This window comes from Aythya fuligula, chromosome 1 (assembly GCF_009819795.1).
Source record: "Aythya fuligula isolate bAytFul2 chromosome 1, bAytFul2.pri, whole genome shotgun sequence".
Taxonomy (NCBI): Eukaryota; Metazoa; Chordata; class Aves; order Anseriformes; family Anatidae; genus Aythya; species Aythya fuligula.
Window position 1 is genome coordinate 22,292,829 of NC_045559.1, and position 26,035 is coordinate 22,318,863.

The window sequence follows — 26,035 nt, forward strand, 5'->3', positions numbered from 1 at the left end:
TTTCCTTTTCCTTTTCCTTTTCCTTTTCCTTTTCCTTTTCCTTTTCCTTTTCCTTTTCCTTTTCCTTTTCCTTTTCCTTTTCCTTTTCCTTTTCCTTTTCCTTTCCTCCTTTCCCAGTGAAACACACAATTGACTCTCTAGAGACAATCTAGAGAGCTGCTAAGAAAATATCCTGAACTTGGACAACCATTTGTTCTTTATTAGAATAGTGCCAGATTGCCAATGAAACCTCTGCTTGAGAGTTAGGATGCATAGGGATTTTTCCCACCTTGCCAGAAGAAGTTAGTCAGGTTTCTCAGATGAGGCATGGGTTGATAGTAGATATTTCATTCATTAGTAGATTTTGCTTTGGTCATCCTGTGTAAGAATTATTATGATTAGAATGAACAGTTCTTTAAATAAACACAGACAATAGGACTGCAGAGTATTCTTGTTTATATCAAAAAAAAAAATAAAATAAAATAAAAATGTATTGCCATGCATGACAAATAATCACTTCTTTTAAAAAATAATGTATTTTTTTCTTTCACAATAAAAGCAAGTGTGCAATGATAAAATAATATAAAATCAAGGCCTTTTACATATGAGTGATAGAGTGCTTTATATTCATGTGTAAGACTTCATAGCTATGCCCATTGTAATGGTATGACTTTTAGCATAGATAAACAGCTACTGGGCATAGCAGGTAGTATGAATTATGAACTGCAGGCAGCAAGTCTGCAGTGCATTGCTTTGTGAGGTACTGGTGTGAAATATGGAGTATCAATCAGCATGTTCCTTCCCAGTCCCTTCCATCTTTCTCCTCTCCTACTCAGAAATTAATATATGTATTATAATTGAGCTGCCCTTTAAACCTACAAGCAAAATATTCTTGCTTAAAAGCAAAAATGGTGAATTAAATGGTATTTAATTATTGTGCATTTGTGTTACATAATCGCAGTCTACTACTAAATTAAATTTAGTTAAATAGAAAATGAATGAGACATTTAGTGCTTTTGAGATTAGGAAAGAGAGTAACTGAGAATTAGTTGTACATTACTTTATTTTTATATTTACTGTTTGTTTTCCTACAATTTCTCTTCATCTCACAACAGTATTAATTTAATTTCTTTAGGATACCCATCTAATATTTATCCAGGACTTTTCATCCTGATAAATCCCTGACCACTTTTTTTTTTTTAATTATTATTTTATTTTATTTTATTTTATTTTATTTTATTTTATTTTATTTTATTTTATTTTTAGTTATTAAATGACAGAGCCTGAATTATTTAGGCTATTTCCAAAATATTCGTCCACCATTTTTAGTGGTATTATTGTGATATTACAGTTTAAGTCAGGGAGTGAAGAATGAATATCTAATGTCATTGTAACTTCATTTTAGAAGCAACAGACTCAGTGGGGAGTGGGACAATAGGATGTGCCAGGAATGACTGAAACACATAGAGGAGATGATAGTATGGGTTTCAGTAACTCGATGAATTGCACTCCCCTTCAGGGAGAACAGAGGCATGAAGAAGAGGCTTTGCAATGGTTAACTGAGATTTGCATTGCCAGAGGCCATTGCTGCAGTGTACTCCTAGACTTGTGATGTAATCCATCTGTTCTCTTCCCAAGTGCTATGACCTTGTTAGCAAAACTGTGACTTCACTTCCAAAAGTAGACTAGCTTGAGAGAGTCCAGCCCAGCGGCAAGCAATGAGAATGATCACCCTTCTGAAGACATGCCTGTAGGGAAAGGTTGAGCCAACTAGGACTGTTAGGTCTGGAGAAGGCTGAACTGAGGGAAGTTGTGCTTATCTCTTTCAATACTGAAAGGATTATTCAGTAAAAGAATATATTGTTAGTCATAGTTTATTTGGCTATTAGGAGAAGTAGTGGATTTGAATTACAATACAGTTTTAATATGAGCATTCAGGAAAATTCTAATGAGGATAATTAAGCACTGGGTTACATTGCTTGGGGTACTGGGCAATCTCCAGAGCTGTGGGCTGGCTGGAGTGTGTGAGCTGTATGTGATTTTGACATAGTTGACTCAGATTTGGGGTCAGAGAATTAGTCCTGAAATCTCCTTCAGACATAATTTCTTAAGTTTTCTAGCTTTTGTTTTGCTTGATTTTGTAGTAAACTCCTCAAAAAAAGATTTCCTACATGCCTTCAGGAAATGCTGGGAAGGACACAAGCAAATGGACTCTCTATGCACTAGGTTTCACGAGTGAATGTAGGACTGTGTATATCTTCAGCAAGAGCTCTAGGAGAATGCTGTGACAGATTTATTAGCTTATAAACGTAGTTATTTAGGATCCTCTATTGTTTACATTCCTCGGGTTGTGCATCACATTAGTAGGTAAGGTCAGATTTTCTGTGAATCATAGGAGAACTCTCTATTCACATACAGAACTCCACACTGGATTTGTTTTTTAAGAGAGAACTGCTTAGTATTTCCCAGACTGGTTTATTGTTTTTATGTCTACATGGAAAGCAGGTTACTGCTGTGACAATGGTGATTTCTCCTACCCTCTCTCCTCTTTCTGGGAAGCATTTTTCCTGTAACCAAAAACAATACAGAAACTTTACCCTTAAAAATATTTAAAGTGCATCATTAGTTAGCCAAGAATAGGAAATATGTTTATGAACATTTTAATTCTTATTTTCTTAAATATTAAAAAAATGGTTTCTTAAACAGGTATTTTGTGAAACTGCAAAGGCAGTCTAAAGACATTTAGGTCTCATGAGAATGCATTGCAATTTTTCTATTTATCTGTCCCAGTTATGATCTCATTTTTTTTTATTTTTGTGTTTAAAATATTTAATAACTGAAATTTGCCCTATTTTGCTATAGAAGAAGACAGCTAAAGGGATCTCAAGACACTATTTAGCACTTGCATAAAAATAGTATCTTATATACTTACGTTAATCCACGGACAGAGACTTTACAGCCTCTGAGGGCATTCTCTTCCATTTCTTAATTTTCCATATCACTCTGAAGATAAGGTTTACTAGAAACACTTCTGATCTTTGCTGATTTCCTCTGGACTTCCCATTTGATTCTCATTCAGACTGAACCACAATGATCTAACCTTCACAAAGAGCTCTGTCTGGTCTCGCTAGTGGAGGGTATAGGAGAAACATTTCATGTATTCACTGGTGTGGAGTAGAGGGGAAAGATTATTTTATCTATCTGTATCTTTCAGTGTGGCATATGGCCTTTTTGCAATATTATGGCATTGGTTCAACATATTTTGATCTATATAATAGCTCTGAGGTCTTGTTTTATGAAGAGCTCCTATCTCTCTGTGCTTTCTGTCCTGTGAAGCGCTGCCTGTTGGTTGTTCCTGTTAAACTGCTTGTTCCTTTTCTTCAGACTTTCAGCAGTTAGTCTGTTCTATATGGAATAACTATCCTGGCCTTCAGCATAGCTTCACTTTTCCAGTATTACTGCTCAACTTTGATCACCATATACTCAATTTTATCATCCAAATTGTATTGAATGGTTATTACAAGTACTGAATAAAGACAGACAGAACAGACCCTTTCCGGGCCCCACCCTGTACTATCCCTTCAATTCTGACAGCAAATCAATGACAAATTTTATCTTCCTAGAGTTTTCTGATATAATTCACACTCAGCCCTTAGGGGCTAGATCTGTTTCAATAGGTTGCTTATGACTGAGAGTGTAATTTGAGATGGTGTCAAAAATCTTTCTAATGTTAAGATAAATGACACCTAACTGCTTGTCTCTCATCCACAATGCCTGTTACCCTCTCACTGAAGGAAATGTGACAGCTTATTGTTGACAGATCCCTGCTGACTGCTATTTGTCTTGTTTGTTTGTTTTCTGTTTTCAAAATATGTTTGTTTTATTTCTTTCAGGATTTTTCTGGGAATTCAAGTTAAACTAAGTGGTTGATAACTCCCTGGCTTCATTTCTCCCATTTTCTAACGATAAACTCTTTATTTCCAAGTTTTGCATACTTCCTTGTAAAGTCTCAGTAGTTTTCTATCTCATCAGTTAGTTCTTTAAGTATCATAGAATAAATCTCAATACGCTCGGTCCATGTGAAAATCCCTGTCTTGAAAGTACATAATTTTGAATGTTTGCCTTTCTTTACTTAATTTCAAGTGTTTTTTTTTGTTGTTGTTGTTTGTTTGTTTGTTTGTTTTTAATTTTATTTCCCTTAGTAAATGCATTGGATAATATCTTATCTAGTTTAAACTTCTTCAACATGCTTGTTTTTTTTCCTCCCAGATCACTGTCTCTCCACAGAATTTCCAATTGACTCTTCAGCCTAAGTTTCAACATAGGTTTGACAGAGAGCTCCTGCCCTGTTGTTGAAAATCTCAGTATAAAACAGTCTGTTGGCTGCTGGTTCTGAACTAGCTCAGACTTTCAGACTTTGTATATGTGATATTGTAACCTGGATGGATCTGTGTTTAAAGGGCCTATCTTTCTGATGATTTTCCTTCATTTATGTAGTGCTGAAAATTCAAAATAGTTATATTTGAAAGATCTGACTGTTCACTAAATGGAGTTGGCAAAGGCAGCATGAACTATTACAGAGGAAGCTACCTTAAAGAAAAGTCAAAATCTACGTGTCAATGGTTAGGACTCTGAACTGCTTCAGGGTAGCAGGTACAACACACATTAACTTTTTCTTAAAAACAGGTTAGACAAATGTGTCAGGAATGGTTTAGGTATAGTGCTGCTTCTCATCAGACAGGAAAAAAACGTGATCCCTAAATTTCATTGAAGCTTGTCTGTTTCTCTGTCACAGTCAATTATGGTACAGAGCATCTGAGGTGAGGGCAACTTTGATCAAAATTTCAGGTGCTTCACTTCACTGAAACACTTTTCAGAGCTTGAGGCTCATAAGATGATCTTCCAGTTCTATTTCCTGTTATTATTTGGGAGTGGAATTATTACTTTTGTGCTTTCTCTCTTGCTGCCACTCATGCTTCAATGGAAATATTTGCAATATTTTTATGATTGGTTATTTTCTAGTTTAAAATAATATACATTAAAGATAAGAAAAGGGGTTATAAATTGTCTTCTTAAGTATATTAAATATGTGTAAGGGCCCATGATTTTGTTGGCATAACTTTATTGAAGTTACAGGGCTGGTTTAAATCTGGGGGAGTTAGTCCTGTGGTTTTTAATGTCATGTACCTATGAAGTAGGCCATCATGAAAATGTTTGGGGACAGAATTTCCCCAGTGATTAAAACCATGTAATGGTGGCTTTTTTATTGGAAATTGGGATTTCTTCAATGAATTAGCCAGTGACTTAAAATTAAAAGAAAAAAAAAAGTCTATATGAGAGTCCTTTAAAGTCGAATGGTAGGTGTGCTTAAATCCTTCAGTTTGCTGTGAAGTGAGGGAGAATCTGAGCAGCAATGAGAATGAAAGGCATCTGACAAATTGGAGCTCCAGACTTGGACTCAAACATTAAATGAGGTGATAAAAGCAATAGGTTTGGTAGGGAACAAATTTGTTATGGAACAAAGCTTTATCAAGAAATGCAACTAGACTGTTAAACTAGTAATAGCATGGACCTTGGGCAGAGCTGTGAATATTCCCCAGGTACATGGAAAATGATGTTAAGGAATTTTTTGCCAGAACTGAGATCCTTTTCTCAAAGCACTAAATTTCTGAGGTACGCATACAAACTATTTCTGCATGATCTACAAGAAAAATTGTCTCCAAACCTTGTGGTTCAAATGGACATAGTACTGGTCAAGACCTACCACTTGACAAAAAAAAAAAAAAAGCAAAAAGATGGATTTTTTCCTTAAAAAGTATTATTATTATTAATAATTCTTATTATCATTATTATTGATATTAATAATAATAATAAGAAGATTTTTTTTTAACCTGGCTTATTATAAGCAAAGTTATGGCTCAGTCTGCTTTTAGTAACATATAATGGCTTCAGTTCTTGCATGTGCATCATAAGGTATATAGGAATAGAACATCAAAATGCTCATTAAAATCTCTCCAAGTGCATACCAAGTACATGTAGGGATAGTGAGGAGCTCTGGGTAATTATATGCAATAGAAATTGTCTATGTGAAAATAGTCTGCATAAAGTATAAATTTGAAAACTTGATTTGCAGTCTGATCCTTTCATAATAATCATATATTTTTGAAATATAGACCAATAGACCTTGCAAAGTACGTCCAAAAATGTGAAGTCTGCTGATGTTATTTTGAATAGGATATTTCTGTGTCGTAGAACTATTAAGTAAATGATTGGGAGGAGGGGGAGGTCTTAGTCTCATTTGAAAATAAAGAACCTATCTCCAGAGGCAGGTGCTTTAATAGTAGCACCTAAGATTCATGCTTATAAAGAAGAAAAATTATCTTGCTTGTACTGAACAGAAGTGCTTACCAGTTTGCTGTAAATTTCCACCTAATAGTTGCACTGTGCAGGAACAGTAGCTGTTTACTTGATGACCTGCTAATCACTGCATTTTGTGCCAGTCTACTTCCCAAAGCACCTGAGAATAAAAAGTGGTTTTCCGTGTACTCCATGCACATTACTAAGTCTGGTGTCTGGCAAATCAACAAAGGGAATATATTTCAGCTCTGACCTGTATATCAGGGGTTTGTTAGGGTCAGTACTTCCGGAGCCTGTAAGTACCTGCCAAACTACAGTTAGAGAATAATATTGTATGCAAACAGATCCTGATCTATTCAAAGACTAGCATTTTAAAGTTTAAAGATTCTGTAGCACTATTCTCTGTATATTATGATACAGTAGTATGATCATTCCCTGTTTACAGTTTCCACAGTATGCTCTTTTATATTCAGTAGGCATGACTTATATAATTTAACTAGTGAGGTTATTTTCTTATAGTCTCAGCACACTGAGTGTGTGCTAGTATGTAACCCTTTCTTTTTGATTATGAAAAACGTTTACGCTATTTTCTCTTTACAAGTATCATCTCACAGCATCCTGCAGTTAATTTTATTTATTTGTTTGTTTGTTTGCTTGTTTTCCTTAGTTGATAATGACCTGTTAATGTGGATAGAACATTAAAAATGAATTCTCTTAGCTTTGGTAATTCCACAGATTGGGGATACTGCATTACTTGGAAGCTGAAAATGACAAGAAAGATTCTGACATACTGAAGAAACAGAATTGTTGTAATGTTTCTGATGTAACTTCTTTGAAAAATATTGCTCACTTTTAAAAGCAAAAATAAGTTTTAATCGTGATTTCTAAAGTATAAATATTTACTGGTCAAAAGCCCTTTCAGACCTGAGAGACTGAGATCAGTTTAGTCCCTGGCATCACTGAGATTCAGAAAATATAACATCCCTACTTAAACATTTCACCCACATTTTAAACTTACATGCAGAATGTCTCCACTCTTACATGCATGACAGCTTCCCTCCAGCTAACTGCAAAGCTGAGGTTCAAGCAGGTTAAGTAATGTGCCCAAGGTCACCAAGAAAGTCAGATTGTATCAGAGCTGTATGGGCTAACTCTAAGCAAACAGCGTAAGAGACCAAAGCTGTGTAACCATTCTGTAGCGCTGCTTTCAAATATAAATATTGCCTTCCTTCCTGATACTTTCACAGTTATTGCATATGATCAAGCTTCTCAGACTCTTCTTCAAATGTGTCTGATATTCAAATACATTAATTTTCAACTGGTTTGTGGTAAAACCAAGAATATGATCTCATGTTCTTTGCAAACATTTAGGAACATCTGTGCCTCAAATTCCAGAAAAAGACATCTCAGTTTTTAGGAAAACATCTGTACATGGTAAATAATGGTAGAAGTGAGGTAAATAATTCTAAGGAATTATAGCAATTTTGTTACTGTTAGTGATCTGTTACTGCCATTGACAATCTGGATTCATTCTAATAGTTTTTTTTTATATAATAATTATTATTATTATTTTCTTGTTTGCTTGCTTTTTTTTATTATCATATTTTTTTGTCCATGACTTATTTCCTTTCTGCACATGCCTGCTTAAATATTTGTAAATTTAGTCTGTAAGTATACTCAGCTTTTCTCTAGGGGGATAAAATTTAGCTGGCAGACTGAATGCAATGATCATTACATTTAGGCTCATAATGAATTCACTTTAGTTGAACCAGTTGCAGTTTAATTCTGGTATGTGATGGTTCAGATGACTTGATTGGACAAGGTACATTAGAGACTTGAACTTTTACTGTGAGAATAGATGCATTAGACAATTCAAAAGCTAAATATTAGACTAAATTGCCCTAATTCATTCATTTGCTATGCTCCTCTGATAAACCTTTTTGTCAGAAGAGAAATAATTCCACAAATTTGAGACAGAAATAAATGCAACTCTTAGTAACAGCTGCAGGCAATATTTCAGTTCTTTGTCATTTTTATAACTGAGAATCTGAACATGTATTAAAAACCATATGAAGTGGTATGTGAGAACTTTGGTGATTCTGAAGGTCTTGGCTTACTGACTACCAAATAACATGTTAGCCTGTTCTCATAATTCTGGCAGAATGCACTATTTGCATTCTTCTATCCAGATCTTGTATAATTCTGTTCATTAAAATAATATTCCTAAGCATGTATTTTTAATTTTTAAAATAATTTTTTAGCTCTGAGATAAGGTTTCAAAAATGGAATTCCTGCAGTTAATGATACAACATAATCCAAAAAATAAATAAATAACATACTACCCAGCAAAGTCCTTGATAAAAATTCTGTGAGGTTTGTCAAATGCTTTGTATAATCACTCATTGCTGAAGTAAGTGATAAATTATTTCATGATCTCAAATGGAAAACATAATTTTTTTTGTATACGTAAATGGTTCAGAATTTGTATGTGACCTATTAGCTGCAATTTTTATCAATCTCCTTTGGTTTCTGAGGGCATTGCTAAATGAATGAGTTGTTTGATTATTGGAGGAACATAGGTGCCAGGAATGTAAATGTACTTCTTGTACAGTGTCATGTAAATCTCATCTTGTTTGAACCCATTTCTTGAATCATTAATTTTTAGCTTTATTATTAGATATTAGAGAAAATTGTAATTGTGATGCTTATGAAGGATGGAGGTGTTTACTCAATTTTGATATGAAATGGCATTTCCTCTGTGTTTTGATGATTTAGTGAACTGCAAACCTTAGGGCTGCAAATTAAAGCAAATTGCGACTCCATCAGGCAGATAACTCATATAGGGATGATTTTTATGCCTATTTAAATAGCAATGAAGCCATTCTTTTTTTGTATCATGATGCATTTTGTAGAAAATTCGTATGTGTCTTACAGACATGCTGTCACACTCTTTTTGATGTTTTCACTTCAGTAAATATAGTAATAGTAGAAAACAGTAACTCATAGTAGGCCAAAGTGAGGTGCTCCATGATAACGCATCAATCTATCACTTTCCAAATTCAGAGGAGCTACTCATGTAAAATTAATAATTATGTTTATGTAATTATTAATAGTAAATACAGAGCTAGCCAATCCAGTCTATCTGACCTACACAATAAATTCAGATGTATTTTACACTGGACTTAATCTTGTCATATTTCACACTGTAGTCAAAAGCAGCTGGCAGATGTCACATGAAAATGAAGGTGATGAAGTCTTCTAGAGTCTAAGTTTACCTAAGGCTACTTAAAGATCTGAGAGTCACCCAGCCCTAGCAAGGGCTAAGCAGTGTAAAGGCTGTTGAAGACCCAGAGATTTTGATCAGTGAGGGCTGAAGTGCTGCAGAACAAGTTTACTGCAATGTCAAAAATAAATAAATAAACAAACAAACAAACCTACCTATATATTGCTTTTTTTTTTTTTTTTTTTTTTTTTTTTTTTTTTTTTTTTGTAGCCTTTTCTTCTTTGTGTGTCTAAAATTAAGCTCTTCTGAAGTTAGCTTTGTAACATTTAAGCTTCTAGGTCACCTTGATGTAGGTTTTCTGAATTATTTAGGTGTTGAAAACTGCAGATGGAACCATAGTGGGATTATCAAAAGCACTTAAACAGATATGGCACATATCTCCCATTTAAATTAATTAACTGGATTGAAATGTTCCCATTGGCACTTTTGAAAGTTCCACTGTGAAATGTTTACTTTTAAATAAAAAAAAAATCAGATTTTCAAAGGAGGCTGAGCATCCAGAAACTCCCTTTGAATTTGATGGCAATTATAGGCATTCAGATGATTTTCCTCTTTCTTGTATCTTAACAGTTTCTATTATCATTTATTGTCTAAAGTTAATCTCAAAGTGATAACAACAGTGCTATAACCTACGCATAGGAAAATAATGACATAGTTGAATCTTCTGCACAGGTTCAGGAATCCAGGTCCTTCATATATACATTCAATGACTGGAAAAACTGATAGAGCTTTAAGTGTTTTGGTGTTTTTTTGTTTTTTTTTTTTTTTTTAATTGTTATTTATTTATATATATATATATTTATAATTAAGTCTTGTACTAGATTTCCTTATCAAATTCCTATTATACAAAACAATAGTTAAAAAATACATTAAAGGCAAGGAGTGCTGTGGGTTATAGGTAGCTGGGAATGAATCAGATGACCAGAAGTAGCATGACTTTTCAGTATTTAATTGCTGCATATACAGAGACCCTTACCGGATCTACCCAGACATAATAAAAGTAAGCAGTGTTCACTCTGTTATAGTTTCCTCTGCCCTTTCCTCTGCCTCTGTCACAGTAGGGTCTAAGTAGCAGTCTGAGGGTGTATACACATTAGCATTTTGGTTTCCTTAAAGAGTCTGCCTTGAAATGAATCTGCTAATTATTCCCACTTAGCACACTTGCTCATATTGTGGAGTGGGTCTCAGGCTACGTGCACTGAATTGCTTTTGGCTGAAATGAAAACAGAAGATACTCTCCAGAAGGACATTAGTCTTCTATAATCATTACCAGGGCTTCCGTCCACTCAACCAGGCCAGAATTAGCCCGATATTACCTTCCCAGTCTCTAATTTCAAATACTGACCAACAAGACCAATATGTCTTCAGAGCCAACACCTGAGCTCCACAGATTGGCTCTTACTATGTTACTTTGCTTTTTAATGTAGCTTGGTTCATGGGAGGACCCCACAAAGTAGTATAAAGAGGGAATTCAAAGTGGTATAAAGGGGGAATTACATCTTTGTACCTACTTTCAGAGTTAAAATCCTACACTGCCAGAATTTTCTAAGAACTGCAAACATCTTAAAGGTGATCTCTAATTTCAAACACTGTCCAATGTTTCTTAGGATGGTTTCTTCTCCTTCTTTGAAAACGGGATAAAAAAGTAATGAGCAAGAACTCAAAATTTTTGTTAAGAGCCTTTTCAGAAATGTAGGTCAGCCTAAAAATCACTATAGGTTTTGACTAAAAAAAGCCATACAAACAGGACCATTATTAAGACGTCACTTGTATGCAGTGTAAAATGCACCTTCACCAGCCATTCACCCTGATTATTCTCTACACTCTCTACACTGTTTTAGAATGTTTTTACACTTTGAGAGCCAACTCTCGTTTGAATTGTTCCATTTCTAACAGCTAATCACGTTTGTTTTCATAATTCATTTTAAAAAAGTGTCAAGTTTGTTAAGCTGGTGACTTTTTCAACATTAATAACCCTATATTGCCATGCTGGAAGATATTTCTTCTGTAGATCATGTGTTGGATGTATTTGAATAAAAAATCAATATAAATCTTTACCAGTGACCTTCTGAGACAGGAAATTGTTTTCAGTTGTTGCCACTGGAACCTTAGGCACTCTAATGTATTTCCAACCAGGATTTTTTACGTCTGTTTTAAGTTAATTAAAGCACAGTTAAGACAGAAGTGTACGATATCACAAGTAGTTGTGGAATAATTTTTTTTATGTTTTTTTTTTTTTTTTTTTTTAATTTATTTATTTATTTATTTATTTTATTAGAATAGAATCTCTAAGAGACACAAAAGAACTCTTTCTACCTATCTAAACTGTGGATTCACAGTATAGTAAAAGTGGTTCTAGCATGCTTAATGCTAGATAAACACTTTAGCCTCATGGTATTAAATATTGATCAAGTATGAGCTCACTTTTCTAATTGATATGTATTAAAAAATCGGACACTTTAGCTTTATCCTATCAGGCTTTCTGCCAGCCTAGATATTGCCTGTCCATGACACTCTAACTTTATGCTGGAACAGGTGCTAAGTATTCTCCTGGTGATTTTGTATTGTGTGCTATAATCTGGCAAATAGGCAGTACTGTTCCGTTTTGAGTCATCCCAAATTTACCCACACAGCCATGGCCTCATGTTACCCCATTATCAAAGTATCTGACCAAATCACAAGCTTTGATGTATTTATTCTCCTAACAACTCTGTGAAGGGAGAATATGTCTCAGATGTCACAGATTTCATCATAACATGCCTTCTCTCTTGTGTAGTAGATGAAACATTAGGGGTTATGCAGGCTTTAAGAATTTCAGTGATTAAAACCCAGAGATTGTAACAGATTGTAACAGGTGAATGTTTTCTTAAAATGTCAAGTGATCTGCTAGGGCTCTAACAAAGCTATTTCATGACGTTGGATTATTCTTATGCTTTTTACGAAGTTAATTACTTGAGTGTTTTCTTTTTAGATAATCACTGGATGTTCAGTTTTATTCACCCTACATGGTACTGCGACCAGTGCACTGACTCTTTCAGGAAGGCAAATGGGGCCAGTGATGTTACACTGAGATTTTCTCTCAAATCTGTCGAAAAACTTCTGGAAAAATAAATCTTTAAGGCCAAAATTATCCCACTCGATAAGCTGTCCCCATTCTGTCCTCCTCCAGAATGAACTGAAAACAGTCCTGACACGTGAAGTTTTGTTACTGCTGTTTCACTTATAAATAAATGCTCTAAATTGAATAAAAGTGCTAAGTACTTAATAGGCAAGAACAAGGCAAGTCTTTCATCCTTGAGTATTTACCACCTAATAAAGGCATAAAAGGTGGAACATGGCAGGAAAACAGTGTGAATATGGTGCCTATAAGCAATTCCTTGCTCTGCAAGCTGTTCTGGTTCAGTCAGGGTGATCTCTTGCAGAACACAATGTTGCTACGGGTGGGCTAGGGAGAGCTGTGACCAAATTGAGCGATAATTTTCAGATATATTGCTTTAAATCCATTAATTCCCTATACAGATTTTACTGGGGGGAGGGAAGGTAATCAGGAAGAATAGGCAAGGGGATAAAAAACAACCAAACAAACAAACAAACAAAAATGTATTTTATTAAGGTTCTACTATGGAGAAATCTGGGATTTCAAAAGCAAGATTGCATTGTGTGCATCTGTTTAGTGCTACAAAAAGAACCTTGGAATTTTTAAATCAGATCTAAAGTGTAGCCATGACATATTTTTGCATTACTATTCAGAAAGCACTGTATGCTCATTTTTATCTTCTAGAAATGAAAAGAAAACTCTCTTTTGAATTTCAAGACCTAGAAAGTGAAGAAGTATAAAATACTCACATTCTTGGAAGAGGTGGCATTCCATTTCCTGTGCATAGATCTTTTTTCTGGCACTTTTTGTTCTGCTAGAGCTGATGCAAGGAGATTTCAATCTATTTCTTCACTGTACCAGAAACTTATTTGAAACTCACGTAGCCTTATTTTGTAATTAAATGTTTGAGAACTAGTGGTATTTATATTTGCATATGATTAACTTTTAAAGTGCTGTGTACAGGGCTTTTTGCTTTTAAACTAGCCTGGAGTCAATAAATATCCTTACAGATGTCAATTTGGTCAGCAGTAAAGAGGTAAATAGAAACTAATGACACTCATCAAGCCTGTGGCATGAATGATTTATTGGGCACAATCATTTAACGCTTTCATAAAGTCAATACAAGGGAAAGAAACAGGTTTCTTATTATGGTAAACTGTATTTGTACTGTCAGCATGTAGTGATTTATGACAAACCTGTGGCCAGGATTAGGATATTATAAATGGGGGAAAATAGAAAGCTCATTAATTTTTTATACCCACAGGTAGAAGACATGCAGTGGGCTAATAGAGAACACACTCATCCAGCATCTGTCTGCAGCCTGCCCTGTAAAGCTGGGGAAAGAAAGAAAACTGTGAAGGGGGTGCCCTGCTGCTGGCACTGCGAACGCTGTGAAGGGTACCACTACCAGGTGGACGAATTCAACTGTGAGCTGTGCCCAATCAATAAGAGACCGAACGCCAATCGTACTGATTGCCAGCTTATCCCTATAATCAAACTGGAGTGGCATTCCCCATGGGCCATTGTGCCTGTCTTCATAGCTATCCTTGGTATTATTGCCACAACCTTCGTCATCGTGACATTTGTCCGGTACAATGATACGCCGATTGTCAGGGCCTCTGGACGGGAGCTCAGTTACGTGCTCTTGACTGGGATTTTTCTCTGTTATTCCATCACATTTTTAATGATTGCAAGTCCTGATACAGTGATCTGCTCATTTCGGAGGATCTTTCTAGGACTTGGTATGTGTTTCAGCTATGCTGCCTTGCTTACCAAAACAAACAGAATTCACAGAATATTTGAACAGGGGAAAAAATCAGTCACAGCTCCCAAATTTATTAGTCCAGCTTCCCAGCTGGTGATCACTTTCAGCCTCATATCCTTGCAGCTTATTGGAGTCTTCATCTGGTTTGCTATCGATCCACCACATACCATAGTAGACTATGGAGAACAGAGGACACTTGAACCAGAAAATGCCAGGGGAGTTCTCAAATGTGACATTTCAGATCTTTCTCTCATTTGTTCCCTTGGATACAGTATTCTCTTGATGGTCACATGCACTGTTTATGCTATTAAAACAAGAGGGGTTCCAGAGACCTTCAATGAAGCAAAACCCATTGGATTTACTATGTACACAACCTGCATAATTTGGTTAGCTTTCATTCCAATCTTTTTTGGCACAGCTCAATCAGCAGAGAAGGTAAGTTATAAGTTTACAAATCAATTACTGTCCTCTCTTTATTTTTGTTTTGCAATACTTTTAACAGCAAAATATTTTCACTTACAAACTAGTAATTCTGAATGCTAATTGTGAACAGAATCTCAGAATTCAGAAATAATAAAATATATGATTCAAATGGTAGATTGCATTTTAACACAAGTTACTTTATGTGATTGTAGTACGGTTGTCCTAATAATGTAATAATGTAGTGAGAAAATAAAAATACTCTCACTATGTACTTACATTAAATTAGCATTTCTTATGCTTATTACTATCCTTCTGTGATGCTCCAGCCTGTTACATGAAGCACTATAAATCTTTGTTCTCTTTGTTAGGAAGAGTGAATTAAGTATACGTGAAATAATTTAAAGCACAAATCACTAGTTATTGTTGCAGAAGAGAAAGAAAATATTTTCCTGATGCTTTAATGAGAAATTCAACATTGCATACTATGATATCTGTTATTCCTCTTTCAGTTGGCATGATTCTTTCCTGATATCAGTCATGGTAAACCCTGCAAAACACATCAGTCAGTTAACTCTACTGCTCTTAGTTCTAATGGGAAGACAGAGATAAATGTTGACTGTGTGGGTTTGTATTCAGCTGATAGTAGTGAAGATGACAAGTTAGGTAGGAAAGAGCAATAATAGCAACATCAATCTTCAAAACTGCAAATCTGCAAGGTTTGGAATACAATAAAATAGGAAAGTCATCAGTTCTTTTCATAATCTCTTTTCCTTTTTTTTTTTTCTAACAGGTGATTTTTAAAGTGTTTTTAAGTTTATATTTTTAGTTTAATTAATTCAATTGGAAAAGTCAGCATGTATCCTCTTGTAGTAGTTCAAAGTTTTAACACGTTTGTGGTTCTGATGACACTCATACCTGCAGAATTAAAGAATAGGTCCGAATAGCTTCATAAAACACCTGTTAATTCAAACAGAAGGATCATGAGGGGAAGGCAGTGTGGCAGAAAACAAACAAGCAAACAAACAAACAAAAAACCCCCACATTTTCCTCACTAAAAAATGAGGTAAACAGGCTTACTGAATTGCATCAGGCTTAATTTCCATGGCCTTTTGGATTAAGTCAAGAGAAACAAGTACCAAAGTAATGGCATATTATAGATACAGTTACTAAGGATTTTAAAAGTCTGATATATGAAAATATGTTCAGATGCATTGACCATAAATGTTGAATTTGTGTGTGTATGTTTTTGGTTAAGTCACACACAGTTTATGTTTTAACAGCTTGGGGCAGTAAATTTTATGGCAAGTACCTATAGAAATACAAATGTATTTCTGAGTATTGAAACACAGAAATATTACTTGGCTGGATACTAGGCAGTGAGGTTTTACACTACTGTGATTTACACCTCTGATTTACACTGTGATTTAGTGATTTACACCAGTGTTTCACTTTAGCTTGTAGTAAAGAATGATTTGGTTTTGACCACTAAAGACAAGATTAATGAACACCTCTTTTGCATTTCTCTTATGAAATCCAAGACTGAATGCACAAATTATACTAAATTGCACAGCTTCTTTTTTTTACAAATGATTTGTTATTCTTCGGATAACTTTCAGGAAGAAAAAAGCAAATTAATATGCTAATACAGTAGTTTTGTAATTCAAATAGTTCTTTTCAGAGTGCTTCTACTTTTGGCTGCAAATAAAAGCATGTTTCCACACAGTCTTACAGACATCATCATAATAGCTCATGCAGTCATACAATTAATTGTTTATCTGAACAGGAAAAAATATAATAGGGTAGTGCACACATATATACATTGAATATACTCAAACTCACTTGCAGGTTTTTCAGTTAATCAACACTGAAAGAAGCATTTTTAAAACAAACTAATACAGTATAGGATATCTTATTTTAAATTTGATATCATGATAATTTTGGAGGTATTTTCCACTCTAAATAATTCAATGATCCTATGATCTTTTCTAAAGATGAAAGAAATTAATTAAAAAATAAACAGACTTTTCTTCAAAGCTTACTCACTCACTTTGAAGTTAATCTTGCAGTTGATTTTAGTATCCTTCTTTTTATGGCTTGAGTTTGTTTAGAGAGAACTGAGTAATAAGTTCAGGAACTTAAAATACTCTTTTAAAGTAATGATTCGTTTTTTGAAATGTTGACTAATAAAATTTAACATAGCATTCACTACAAGCCAGGTGTACGTCCAACTAGCATTTCATTGTGCTATTAAGTTTCAACACATTTCTGTCTGAATAGTTAAACGTTCTCAAAAATGTTTTGGTGCACTTCGATTTTATAACAATAGCAGAAGTTTTGCATATTTGGAAAGAGAGGTTATGTTTACTTAATTAACTATTCTGTGAGTACAGATTAAGTAGAAAATGCTTTGAGGAACTTTTATTTTTATTTCACTGTCAGGATATTTCCACTGATAAATGAAAAAAATAGGATCATTAAATGCTAAATACAGGTGTCTGGATCCAAAATCCATAGGTCATTATGGAAATTTTAACTTTACCATTAGTGGTCATTGGATAAGTTCCCTAAAATATATAGCTGCTAGGAGATTCTGGATAGAATGCAAAGAATACATTTGGTACAAGTTCAGCCACTGAGTGTAGGTGTATGTCAAACTTCAAATGTGCTTGACGAAGGGCATGCAAATAAGTATATTCCTGCATAACCCAAGCTTGCTGGCTTTTATGGATCTTCACATTTATTGTTTGTCCTTAGTCTTAATAATAATAATTAGAAGAATCACTAAACATGGCATTTTTAGGTTGTTATTTCTGTAGATGTTCTACAGAGAAGAATAATAGTGTTGACTTTTAAATCCCATTTGATTTTTTTTGTCTAATTCATGATTTTGTCCATTCATGATCTGGCCAGTTTTGACAGCTGCTATTAAGAAAAAACAAAAACAAAACCACCACCACCACCACCACCAAAACACTAAAAATTACAGATTATTCCAGTGCATCATAGAACCAAATTAAAAATTTATTCCTAAATCATAAAACATCTTTTTTTTTTTTTTTTTTTTTTAAAGACTTGCATAAATGTCTGTGAGGTTCTTTAGAGGAAAAGGAGTGAATTTCTGTGAGAAAGCCTTCTGTCAATGTAAGCCTCCATCTGCACATGTGCATGGCAAAGCACTTTAGTATTGGAATCATCTGGAATAGAGATATCTAAGATGTCATGATGACTGGAATGCCACAGAAAAAGAGAGTTAAATTAGCTGAGTGATTAAAACAGATGTTTGGTGAACCTCTAGGTAAAATTAAGTTACAACAGTAGACTGCACAAAAACCATCCGAGGATAGATGGCTATTTGAACTACATCCCCATTTGACAAACAGAACTAGTTTAATTTTCTTCCTTTTACCAGTTTTGACAGGTGGATAAATCATGTTCATTCACAGATAATACAGACACCATTGATTATTATTAACCTGGAAATACTGTGTTTTGAATGAGAAGATGAATACTTGCTTCCCATACTGTGAAAGAAAACAGGTTGTACTTTCCTTTAAGGAAAGAGGATCATAGAAAATACTGTAAGATTTCTGCCTTCTCCTCCCCCTGGAAGCAATTGTAAGGTGTGATCTAGTAAAGGAGATAAATTTTACCACATTTTCCAGTTAATCTGATAAGTTATTATCTTTATCATCTTACTATAGTAACTAATTTAATCTTGGATTTGCTGATCAAGTGGATCTTAGCTGTTAGTAACATTGAAAGAAGGTAGAAACACTTCTAAGAGTATCCCAATTATACTAATATTAATTTGACTTGTAAGCAACTGCTGTAGTTATCAAGAGGAAGATACTCATTTCTGTGTGGGAGAGCAAAATGGTTCCATTAGTCGAATAAGATATATCCTTTAGCATAAAAAGAACACAACAAACAACCCTACCAGCCACCCAACCAACCAACCAACCAACCAACCAGCCAAAACCTACTAATGAGAATTCGGCTAGAAACCCCTAGCTTCCCCCACATTTCCACAGAATTTAGAAAAAGTCCCTTATTTATGGATGTATGTATTTATTTATTTATTTGCAATTATTATGAATTCTTGGCTAACTGTATTCCTGTGACAGTAAGAAAACAAAGCGTCTTAATGATGCCTCAGGCTGTGTTAATGAAGCAGACTGCATCGAGCCTTTTCTTCACCTCAAAGCATTCTCTTCTAATTCCGATCGTATTCAGAGATCTGTCTCTGCAGGTAGTCCATGCAGCACACATCACAGGCAAAAATAAAGAAAGGCAGCTTATCATGTTAGTATTTCTTTCATTTCATGAATAATATTTGACTTAATTAAGCTAGAATCTTTAGTGTCTCTTTAGAGGGATATTTGGAACATTTTTTATTTTTGATTTCTACAGGATCCAAAGTTAGAAGACTGCTGAAATAATACTTTACACGTTTCATAGTTTATCATTGTATGAAACAATTTCTGTGCTGTTGCTGATTTTTCTCCAAATCTTTAGATTGTGGGAGGACCTGAAGGACTATTACAAAACTATAATTACTTGAATGTTTGCATGTTTTGGAAAGTTGGAAATCAGATAAAAAGCACCAGATTGTTTGTTAGGAACCTCCCCATATCTCACTGGAAATAACATGTTAAGAAGGGGGAAGTTCTTCATTATGTTTTCTTGTTTCATTTTTTTTTTTTCAGACATAAATGTTTCACAAGCTAAATTATTTCTAAATTTGATTATTTCCATAGGATTTTCCTAATCTTCATAAGAAATTAGGGCTTTGTTCTGATTTAGAAGCAGGTTCAGAAAAAAACATGTGAAAAGGGTAGGACTGAGTTGCAATTTCCCATCCACTCTTCTGCTCCCTTCCCTGATGTGAGGGAAATGCTTCATTCCTTACTTATCCTCTAGACAGCATGTTTCTCTCCTGCTGGTGAATTTATTCAGTACTGTGGACATTGCTGGTTTCATCCTTTGTCTGAACAAATAATGGTTTCAGCACCCTTGTAAATCTATTTTTCACTTCCCAGACTTCCACAAGCTGGTGTGAAAGAGCAAAGCTGTAGTTATACTACTCTGATGTGTCCAGGTAAACTGCAGAAGTTACCTCCAATGAGAAACCACTTAAAAATATAGATCCTCTTTTATTTTAAAAGTCACTGTATGGCAATCTATTCCGTAAGTATTTTTGTAGATAAAGCTGTCCTCTTGCTTCTAGAATCAAAACTGAAGACTAGACTATGGAAAATGTTTATTTGTTAATAATAGAGACAAAAGAGATGACCTGAGTCATTTAGAATATTGTGAACATTTAGAAAGCTTTTTTTAGTTTCAGGTTTTTCTTTGGTTTTGAGTAGGAATTGAATTTGGTAAGCAAAGCTGTTTTGAAACAGGATTATTTCACAACTTTTGTGCTGTTCCAAATTTCTTAAGGTGGAAATGGTCACAAGTGACTCTTAACTGTCACCAAACTTTAATGTCAGAAAACTTTCATCTGAAAACTTTAATATTTCTGACCAGCCCTTGTAACAAGTAATAACTTAGAAGTTGATATATACTATTCCGTAATTATCTAAACTGCAGTAAAAGAGAATTAACTAAGAACTCAGAAGGGAGTGCTGTAGTCAGCCAAGTTGGTCTCTTGTACAAAAAGATGTCTTGAGCTCTACTCACTTAAATATAATTCAGTCTTATTTTGATAATTTAATTTGATTGTGAATTGTGCACAATTATGCACAACATAGACACAACTGCCTCCTTTTCTGCATACAAAACTTTGTTATACACTACAGTTTCTGATTTACATACAACACATAGTATTTCTGTTGCTGTAGCATTTATAAAGAGTTCCTATTTGTATCCATGTTGATAAGATACTCTGACTTAGATACTGTAATCAGCTACACACTGTATATCATATCTCGAGCACATTACTGCATAAAAAGAGCTAGATAGTTTTTAGAAGAGAGCTGATTCATATCATCTCAGAGTTCAGGTGGAGAAAGCTATATTGTGTCTACAAAATGCCATTTTTAAATTCAAAGTGTGGAATATCAGGAAGGTTTAAAAAGCAGTTGCAAATAGAAACAAAAATTTTATAATTTGTTGTCATTAAGAGGTCTGGACTCTGAATATCAGATATAAATTTGAGCTTCTAAACAATAAACTATTTTTTATTCTGTTAATTTTATATGTAGTTAACCAATTTTAAATTAACAAGATTATTAATGTTCATGAATTTTCTTTTCTTGTATGCCTCTGTCTTTTGGGGTGCAACACAACATGAATTTTAATAGAGAATTGCTATATAGCTTCTTTAATATACTAGTTTACACCATCTGAAGCTTTGACACCTAAGTTCATTGTTGTCAGGAAGTGGCTTTAGACTACACTGCAGCTTCAGACACGCAAGGTAAACAAGCATTGTAACATTCTTTATGGGGTGGTCATCACTGTTTAGCTACTTTGCTTCAGAAGTGAATATTTAGAGGAAAAAGAAACAGAGCTTCCAAGTTATTTCAAGTTATTTTGAGGAAAAATGCATCTGCAAACCCCAAGGGGGTTTGTTGAAGCCCCCTTGGATGCTTCGTGGGTTACTGCAAAGAAAAGGTCCTTCTGCTTCTGTCTGACCATAACAAAAAGGTGTGTGACCTGTCTCCTTAATGTACATGAAAGCTAAGTAGAAGATTCCTTTCAGATTGTGCTACCCACTCAATAAAACCTTGTGGAGACCTCAATTCAAAATTCTAGGCTCTGTATAGTATTTTTGTTGTTATTCAGCATGAGTTTCAGCAAATGTTTTTCTTGCTGAATGAAGAATTTGGTGCATAGCTAATGCATACATAATTTTAAAGACTTGACTTTATCATTTTAAGATATGCCTACAGTCTTTAAGTTGTAATTTCATTTCTCTGTTTACTTTAATATCAATTAAGCTACTAGTATTTTAAGTAAGTACACTGAACACTGGTTTTAATTATTAGGTTATTAGAAGGTATCAGCAAGGGAGACAACTTCTCTGAAAGTGAAGGGGATTATTTAACAAAACAAGGAAACTTTTTTTTTTTTTTTTTTTTTTCCAGTTGTTCAGTGAAATGGTCATGCATGCACTTGAAGGTTGTATACCCTCTTCTTTCCTACATGGTTGCATGTGTGTTCCAATATGAACATTGTGCTAGTGTATCTGGTTGCATACATTGAAGAGATGTGCACCTAACACATAATGGAAAACACCAATGTTTTGCTTGTCTGACGTTTCCTTCTGTCCCCATGGTGAATGGTAGCTTCAGGGTCTTTGGGAAAGGAGAAGACAGGAAATGAGGTGCCAGAAAAATTGCATTAGCTTTTGATCTACTTCCTGCCCTATGCTGGGGAAAGTCAGCGAGTTGGTAACATATGAAGAGGTAGTGCTTGCCAGAGAAATAAATATGACTTTTTGGCTACTTGCTGGTTTTTGTAGTAAGCACCTATCTGTAAATGGGAAGCAGAAATAATGTTTGGTAGCACAGATAACTAGATGACTCTTCCATCTTCATCCACTTTAGAAAATAATAATCAGTAATCTCAGAAGACAGTTTCACAAAGACCACAAAAGTTTCACAGAGATTATTGTCTAAATAACATCTGTGTCTAAACTATTATATTTCCACAAACTGGGCCCATCTCATAAAACTGTTGGCCTTTTGTCCCTGACTGGTCAGTGCCAAAAATCTGGTAGTTGTAAACAAATGCAACTAAATGGAAATCTTTCCAGTTGTCCTGAACAATCATTGCATAGTAAGAAAGCAATCAGTCTTTGGTATTAACTTCTCATCTGTGTTTCATCTACAAGCATAACTGTGAGATGAAATCCTCCACGTCATTATTATGCATCGGTCAGCATCCAATTTACTGTTGGCTTTGCATAGAATAAAAAGGCAGATAATGCATCTTACAATTGATTATCTTACAAAGATAATGCATCTTACAATCCAGCCACAGTGCATTCGAACAGGACCATTGTTTGTTAAAAGCATCAGGTTTCTTTTGACCAGTTGCAAGCCTCTTTGTATGCAACAACAATGGATTTGGAAATTCAAGGGATGCACTTAAAGTGCTGTATCATGAGACCTTATAAAGAAAATGTATTGAGAAAAATCAAGCTCATACATTTGAAAAAAAAAAATAATAATATATATATATATAGATTATATATATATATATATTAATGTATATTCCGTTCAGTGCTTTATTCTGCATTCAAAGTGAAGGAATATATAATAGTTGTTTGACTCAGATACTTAATAAGGAGTTTATTGTCACAGAGGCATACATATGTTCCAACAAGCTCATTCAGACCATTTCAGACCAAAATCTGGTCTCAGATCAACACCCGAGAAGGTTCATGTGTTACTGACAAATGAATCCTTCATTGAGTATCTTCAGTGCTGCCCTGTGGCCTGACAGAACCCCATCCCTTTCAGCTATCAATTACAGCTATTACTTACAATGAAGTAATTTGCACTTTAAAAATTCTTCAGTACCTAGTATATTGGAAGGAATGGTTTCTTTTGGATAAGACAAAAACAATGATAATGCAAAATGTATAGAAAATATCTTTAAGCAAACGTAACTTACTGAAAACCAGAACTTACTATATTTGTGAATATATAAATCTGTATATATTTCAGGTAAGAATGATGTGATAAACCAACAAAAATACATCTATGGATAATAGAAACTTAATTACAGGTGTCTTTTACATTTTTACTCTTGGTAAGAATAACATAAGATCTTTAAATAAAACGTGGCTTAGAGGTTGGGTTAGAACTCTTTATGTCTTGTCTTTAGTCTTGGGAGAATTCTTATAGTTGCTATCTCTTGCCAAGTTGGAAGCAGTACAAAAATAGCCTTTTTTGTAGCCTTAACCTTACTGAAAACAAGTAAACTCATGTATGAAAACCATAAGAAATTAATGAAAAAGTCTTTTAGTTTAGATTTGAGTAGATACTCAGTTTTTCTTCTTTCTTATTCTCTACCACAAACAATTCTAATTTTGCATAGGTTTCGTAACACTGTCTAGATTTTGACCTTACAAATTTGATAAGATACCATGGACTAGTAAATTGCCATGCATAGATCAAGCCTCATGTACAAGCTCATCACATATCACATCTGGAACTTAACCATGATCAGCACCTAATCAAAGTCATATTGCGCTATATTTCCTTTAGTCTAATAACATTTTCAAAGACAGTTATGGTGATTCAACTGAAACGTTAATTATGTAAAGCACAGTATGTTGCTTGCAAGCTTCAACCCCTTGTTACCATTTTGTTGTTTAAAGATCATCATTCTTTATAGCTCATGTAGCTGAAAATAAGCCAATAAGTTGAACATCCAATAAAAACACAATATCCACCACAGAAATTTAATTTAATATAAGCCCATTATAATTCATAACACATTTGATAAATACATTAAAAATTACAATTTGATCTAGGGAACTATGAATGTTGAGTTCATATCATAAAAAAATTGAAATATTAGAAACAAAAAAATGATGGAAGTCTGATTTCATACAGACTAATGAGCTTTATGCTTACTCTTAAAAAGCCAAACTAAGACCTATTATGGGAATACAACATTAATTAGATCATTAACTCTGAGTATACATGTGAGTGTGTGTGTGTGCAAATTTGTGTCCATTTTGCATAGCTGTAAGCTCTTTCTTGTATGGAACTCGAATTAGTTTAAATGATCAAGTAATAGCAATGATTTCAATACATATATGACCATCCTCTGCAAAACAAAGACTTTCATTGACTTTCAAGACTTACAACCATATTTTTGAAAATGTATTTTTCTTTCAATTTACAAGGAAGGTTCTTAACAAGGGGTAAAGTGATAATAGAGAACAGATAAGCTAAGAGGGTCAGAATTTAACAGTACCTAGACATTATTTTTCTTCTAGTAATCCAGCTAAATATGGATTAATTAAGAATTATCCTCTTTACTTTACACATGAATTTTCAGCATGCACATACAGTTTGAATTTTTCTCTTCCCAAAATGATTCTTTCCAGTGATTTCATGTGTTCAGTGTTCAGAAACATGACCCTAGTAGAACGGTCAAATGATTATTTTCATGATGATTATCAAGGTCATGTTTACTTGATAGTTTGAATCATGTGGATAGGATTGAAGTGATGTTATTGAAATAATTGATAGAAATGGTGGGCACCATGCCTGCATAATTCTGTTTTCTATAGAAAATGTCTTCTTCTTTATCACAGTACAACAAAAATAGTGGAACAGTGAAGGGAAGAAAATCACAGGACTTGATTGTCCTTTTTTTATCTTCTCTGCACTCATACAGAATAGCAGCAGGTATTCACAGGTATTGTGCATGCCATTCACCCAGGTACTGCACAACATTTCCCAGTTACAAAGCAGCAAGGTCAAAAGGAGATTAGAAGAGAAGCAGGGAACCACTTTAAAGAGAGCATTCAATAGCAAATACAGACAGATCTTATACAGTCTTATACATCTGAAGCTGAGGAACACATGACATTACGGAAGCGTCCTTTCTAGTAAGCTAGCGCTTGTAATTGAGTGAAGTATAGCAGAAGAGCTCACAGCAGGCAAAGCATCTATCTCCTAATCTAGTCATCAAAAAGACACAGGCGAACCAATGTGGCATGATACAGAAATCAGTCCCAAAGCCCAAAACTGCTTTTGAAACAGTCTCTGTAAGGGAATTGTTTGCACCATATGTTTTCCTTAAGAGCTTATCTACTGAAATGGTGTTGTAGAAGGAAAAGTACTACAAATACAGTGCAGATTATGGTACAGTCTAAAGCAGCTTCCTCCAGAACACATCACCTACTATCCCTTTGAGCCATCACAATGCATAAAATTTTATTAACCTACAAAGATCACATATCTCAATAGCCTCAATAGAGGCTTCCAGATTTCCAAGCTGGAAATTTCTCTGCTATTCCCTCTGCACTATTTGCTTTATCAATGAGGCTTGTAATTTCTGTCATCACCTTTGTCCTTATCAGCCTTCATTTTGCTACTGTTTATATCTTCTTTCATCTTTGCTTACTTTACAATTTGTCCAGAATAGAACAGTCATTCCA

The 26,035-nt window shown here is 34.4% G+C and overlaps 1 protein-coding gene across 5 annotated transcripts in view; it reads left to right on the forward strand.

Annotated features, from left to right (window-relative positions):
* Positions 1 to 26,035, forward strand: part of GRM8 (glutamate metabotropic receptor 8) — a 345,739-nt gene that overhangs the window by 285,640 nt on the left and 34,064 nt on the right. For all 5 annotated transcript variants that reach the window (XM_032192752.1, XM_032192777.1, XM_032192743.1 and 2 more), the window contains one exon: positions 13,981 to 14,916. In XM_032192752.1, coding sequence (XP_032048643.1) covers positions 13,981 to 14,916 — 936 coding nt within the window. The remainder of the gene's footprint in view (positions 1 to 13,980; positions 14,917 to 26,035) is intronic.